Below are 5953 nucleotides of genomic sequence, written 5' to 3' on the forward strand. Positions count from 1 at the left end.
ACCTACTATATACCCACAAACATTAAAAATTTAGAAAAGTTTAAATAAAAAAGAGATCCACACAAACATATATATTCTCTACTGTGACATAAAGTGCATTTATTATTTTGTCTCAATCATGTATAGCTTTAGTTAAAATATAAACCTAAAGGGAATTTCAACATGATAATTAATAACGTTGATTTGCTGGGCAAGGTGGTTCATGTCTATAATCCCAGAACTTAGGGAGGCAGAGGCGGGAGAATAGCTTGAGCCCAGGAGTTTGAAACCTGCCTGGGCAACATATCAAGAACCCATTCTCCACAAAAAGGAAAAAAAATTAAAAAGACCAACAAAGGATTAATTTAACAAGGATATATCAAATTTTTAACCTTTGATACCATTTATGCAACACCACTTCATTGTTTAGGAATGAAACTAATTTTTTTAAACTATATACACTTTACGTGGCAACTACATGTGCTACATGGTTCTCAACTTTAATTTTCGAAAAGATGTTTTTTTGTGGTTGCATTTACGGAGGCATTTGCACATTCCAATTAAGTCATGTTGAAAATAAAAGCCAATTGCTACATTCACTACTCTTAATTCTGTGTTTTACCAAAACATTTGTGCTGGATGTCTGAAAAAAATTCACATGCAAAACATAAAACTATTAAAGAAAAAGTGTATTGTAGATTTTTTTAAAGTACAAAACCTAATCTCATTTCAAAAATTGAAAAATGCAGAGAAGGAAAATGGGGAGAAAAAAATCATATTCAATCATATAACCCAAAACAGCTACTGTTGATGTTTCAGTGTTAATTTCCCATACTTTTTTTTTTTTTTTTGAAACAGGATCTCACTCTGTCGGCCAGGCTGGAGTGCAGTGGCCCAATCACAATCATGGTTCACTGTGAACCTCCTGTGTTCACGGGATCTTCCCACCTCAGCCCCCTCAAGTAGATGGGACTATAGGCGCAAGCCACCATGCCCGGCTAATTTTTTTATATTTTTAGTAGAGATGGGGTTTCACCATGTTGCCCAGGCTGGTCTCAAATTCCTGAACTCAAGTGACCTGTCTGCCTCGGCCTTCCAAAGTGCTAGGATTACAGGCGTGAGCCACCACACCTGGCCTCCCATACTTATTTCTATATCTATATGAATGTGCAACATGTCCATAAATCCTTGTGAAACTTATACTAGGTACAAACAACTTGGAAAGCAACAGAGAGGAAATCTGTCCAATACTTTAAATGTTTCTCATTTTGTAGGTTTTTGTTTTGTTTTGTTTTGCTTTGTTTTTGTTTTTGTTTTTGAGACAGGGTCTTTCTCTGTCACCCAGGCTGGAGTGCAGTGGCACAATCATGGCTCCCAGCAGCCTCGACCTCCTCCCTCAGGTGATCCTCCCACCTCTGCTTCCCGAGTAGCTGGGACTACAGGCACCAGCCACCACTCCCAGCTAATGTTTTTCTTGGTTTTGTTTTTTGTTTTGGTTTTGTTTTCAGTAGAGGTGGGGTTTTGCCATGTTGCCCAGGCCGATCTCGAACTCCTGGGCTCAAGCGATTCTCCCTGCTTGGCCTCCCAAAGTGCTGGAATTGCAGCTGTGAGCCACCACACCTGGCCTGGTTTTGTAGTTTTTATTTTCCAAGTAACAACACTTTCTTTATACTAAATGCTTCAATCCTGTTATGTTTTACAACTTAAACGGTGGTGATTATATTGAAAGCTAAGATTCTTGCAATAAAATGGGCTAAATCATGCATAAATCTTTTCACTGTGGCATTTTTCTATCTTGTGTATCTCTTATCTTTATGGACACTCATTTTTTAAAACAAAAAAATGAGTTACTCTAATTTCTTTCTTTTGCTTATTGGATTACATACATCTCACACCTTCTTTCCCATGTCCATAGAGCATATATAAAAACTGATCATATACTAGACCACAGAGAAAGCCTAAGTCTTTTTTTTTTTTCTTGAGATGGAGTCTCACTCTGTCTCCCAGGCTGGAGTGCAGTGGCGCAATCTTGGCTCACTGCAACCTCTGACTCCCTGGTTCAAGCAATTCTCCTGCCTCAGCCTCCCGAGTAGTTGGGATTACAGGCACGGGCCACCATGCCTGGCTAATTTTTGTATTTTTAGTAGAGACGGGGTTTCACCATGTTGGCCAGGACGGTCTCAATCTCTTGACCTCGTGATCCTCCCGCCTTGGCCTTCCCAAAGAGCTGGGATTACAGGCGTGAGCCACCGCACCCCGGCTAAGTCTTAAATTATGAAAACCTCTACAAGTCTAATTTTCTAAATAGGAAGGGATTCAAACTCAGTAATTCAAGTGTTGAAACAAACAAAAACGGAAAACGACACTACTCAGTTAACAGATTATTGTGCTTTTGGCTTCTTGAGTAGGAGGAAAGTCGGGCGGGAAGGGCGTCAGGAATGTTTGTGACACGTGAATGGGGCCGTGTGCAAACCTTGTATGACATCACTGAGACCTCTAGTGGAAAACAGCTATTTCCTTCTAAGCCGCCCAAAGGGGAGTTGCGCCGCGGCCTACGGGGCGGAGGTGGGCCTGCTCACTGGAAGATCACACCGCAGCCATGAGCAGTAAGGATTTCTTCGCTTGTGGACACTCTGGCCATTGGGCTCGGGGATGCCCTAGAGGAGGAGCTGGAGGGCGAGGAGGTGGAGGCCATGGCAGAGGTTCTCAGTGTGGTTCCACCACCCTATCTTACACCTGTTACTGCTGTGGTGAGTCCGGTCGTCATGCTAAGAACTGTGTCCTTCTCGGAAACATCTGCTACAACTGTGGGAGAAGCGGCCACATCGCCAAAGACTGTAAGGAACCTAAACGAGGGAGACACCAACACTGTTATACCTGCGGCAGACTAGGACATCTGGCTCGTGATTGTGATCGTCAGAAAGAGCAGAAATGCTACTGTTGCGGCAAACTTGGGCACATTCAGAAGGACTGCGCCCAGGTCAAGTGTTACCGATGCGGCGAGATTGGCCACGTGTCCATCAATTGCAGCAAGGCGAGCGAGGTCACCTGCTACCGCTGCGGCAAATCCGGACATCTAGCCAAGGAATGTCCCAGTGAGGTTACCGCTTAAATCTTTCCCCGCCTCCTTTTGCTGATTAATAATTGTATTATTTTCTCTGAAACCTACTCACCGAAAGGTCCATAGATTGAGGCTACTCTCAGGCAAGTGAGCTTTAATTACCATGTTAAAGGAGAAAAGAGCTAGGAAAAAAAAAAACTCAGAAAAGTTAATCATTGGTAGATGCCCCACAATTAATGTGTTGCTTCTGCCCCACGGGCAAATCTAGTTATTAAATAGTCATTCTGAGCACCAATCACTTTTGGGGTTCTTTTGTTGTATTTTGATTTAACACACTTAATTAAGAGGCACTATTGGAAGAGCTGGATCTATATTGGTGAACAAATTAGAACAAGTTTAGAAACACAGGCCTAGAATCTATTAACAAGAAAAATAGTGTGTCAGATGAAGGTAAATTGCCATAGAGAGAAAGAACAGGAGGTAAAAGGATAAAAAGAGAATGTGTATGTGGGGGAAAGAGGGAAAGAATGTGGTTCTGTTTTAGATACACAAGGGCACCCTGAGGAGGTTATATTTCCTCAGAGATCCATAGGGCAAATAAAGCTGATTCTGAAAATCCATGACCTTGCCGAAGTAACTTTAATTTTATCATATTGATGGCTTTGAATTATCTGGCCTCATTAGCTTTTAAACAACATTGAACGAGACATCTCTGTCTGGCCCTGTGTAGAGTGTGTAGTTTAATGAAAATAAACCAGAAACAAAATGTATAATGTATATGAGCTGCTTTGAGAGAGAGAGCAATCAAAAAAACAGAAACAAAAAATCTTAACAGGCCGGGCGCAGTGGCTTACACCTCTAATCCCAGCACTTTGGGAGGCCAGACCAGGAGGATCACTTGAGCCCAGGAGTTTGAGACCAGCCTGGGCAACACAGTGAGCTTTTCTCTACAAAAAATACAAAATTAGCCGGGTGTGGTGGCGCATGCCTGTAGCCCCAGCTACTCTAGAAGCTTAGGTGGGATGATTGCTTGAGCGCAAGAGATCAAGGCTGCAGTGAGCTATGATCACACCATTGCACTACAGCCTGGGAGACAGAGTGATAGATACCTTGTCTTTAAAAACACAAAACAAAAAACCTTAACAGCAAATCATGGACATATAGATATTGATGGCAAAGTTTGGACGTATATATACATATATAGTTCGTTTGAGACGGAGTCTCACTCTGTTGCCCAGGATAGACTTCGGTGGCACAATCTCGGCTCACTGCAATCTCTACCATGATCTCAGCTCACTGCAATCTCTATCGCTGAGGTGATTCTCCTGCCTCAGCCTCCTGAGTAGCTGGGATTACAGGTGCCTGCCACCACACTTAGCTAATTTTTCTATTTTTAGTAGAGATGGGGTTTTGCCATATTGGCCAGGCTGGTCTCTAACTCTTGGCCTCGAGTGATCTGCCTGCCTTGGCCTCCCAAAGTGCTGGGATTACAGGTGTGAGCCACTGCACCCAGCCTGGACTTATATATTTTTTAAATATATAAGTATATAAGAAAACAAGTATAAACATTAAGATTAAGCAGAGTTTGGGGATTCAGTAATTTGAAAAACACTCTTCACAGAAATGAAAATCATATTTATATTTAGGAGTTTCTGAAAATATATTTTCTTTTCTTTTTTTTTTTTTTTTTGAGACAGTCTCGCTCTGTCGCCCAGGCCAGAGTACAGTGGCGCGATCTTGGCTCACTGCAACCTCCGCCTCCCGGGTTCAAGCAATTCTCCTGCCTCCGCCTCCTGGGTAGCTGGAATTACAGGCATGTACCACCATGCCCAGCTAATTTTTGTATTTTTAGTAGGGACGGGGTTTCACCATGTTGGCCAGGCTGGTCTCGAACTCCTGATGTCAGGGGATCCGCCTGCCTCAGCCTCCCAAAGTGCTGGGATTACAGGCATGAGCCACCGTGCCAAGCTCAAAATGTGTTTTCTCAGATATAACAATATTGAGTTTCACATGCTGGAATCCATTTTTTAAATTCAGATTTGAAAAACAACCAAACTTTCATAAAATAGAAAAAGCACTTTTAAACTCTAAATAAAACTGAGGGTGGGAGAGGTAACTGTTGCATCAAGAGAAAATTGAAGTTGTAATGGAAACTGGTTTACAAAATAATAATGTCAAACCTAGGATATGATATAATTTACAGCAGAAAGGCTAGTACAGGGGTACAGTTTTTGACACATAAACTCAAAGGGTTAAAAAATGTAACTTATTTGTAACTGAAGCCACATTATTTATTTATTTATTTTTGAGACAGAGTCTCACTCTGTCGCCCAGGTTGCAGTGCAATGGTGCAATCTGGGCTCACTGCAGCCTCAACCTCCTGGGCTCAAACAATCCTTCCGCCTCAACCTGCTGAGTAGCTGGGACTACAGGTGAGCACCACCACACTCAGCTAATTTTTGTATTTTTTTTTGTAGAAGCAGGGTCTCACTATGTTGCTCAGGCTGCTCTTGAACTCCTGAGCTCAATTGATCCATCAGCCTCAGCCTCCCAGATTGCTGGGATTACAGGCATGAGCCACTGTGCCTGGCCATATTATTTTTTCAAATCTTTTTGTAGATTTGTTTGCTCTCTTTACATGTCTTTGTATAGTGGCTGTTTACATATTTTGCACATTTTTCATTAAGTTATCTTACCGTCAAGTTCTAAGAGTTCTTTTCGTTTTCTACATAAGTCTTTTGTTAGACCTAAGTTTTTTATATGCATTCTCTCAGCCTGTGGCTTGCCTTTTCGTTTTCATAATAGTGTTTCTTTTAAAAAAAAAAAAAATTAGGCCGGGCGCGGTGGCTCACGCTTGTAATCCCAGCACTTTGGGAGGCCAAGGCGGGCGGATCACGAGGTCAGGAGATCGAG

General features: G+C 42.2%; 1 protein-coding gene across 1 annotated transcript; it reads left to right on the forward strand.

Moving 5' to 3' along the window:
• Positions 1-2493: 2493 nt before the first annotated feature.
• Positions 2494-3335, forward strand: ZCCHC13 (zinc finger CCHC-type containing 13). Its single transcript, XM_032757197.2, has one exon. The coding sequence runs from the start codon at positions 2579-2581 to the stop codon at positions 3089-3091; it is 513 nt and encodes a 170-aa protein (XP_032613088.1). The 5' UTR covers positions 2494-2578; the 3' UTR covers positions 3092-3335.
• The last annotated feature ends 2618 nt before the right edge of the window (positions 3336-5953 follow it).

This window comes from Hylobates moloch, unplaced genomic scaffold (assembly GCF_009828535.3).
Source record: "Hylobates moloch isolate HMO894 unplaced genomic scaffold, HMol_V3 SCAFFOLD_7, whole genome shotgun sequence".
Classification (NCBI taxonomy): domain Eukaryota; kingdom Metazoa; phylum Chordata; class Mammalia; order Primates; family Hylobatidae; genus Hylobates; species Hylobates moloch.

What these genes read in the sequence shown, in the direction of transcription:
- ZCCHC13 (XM_032757197.2), top strand. Translation starts at nt 2,579, where the DNA reads ATGAGCAGTAAGGATTTCTTCGCTTGTGGACACTCTGGCCATTGGGCT.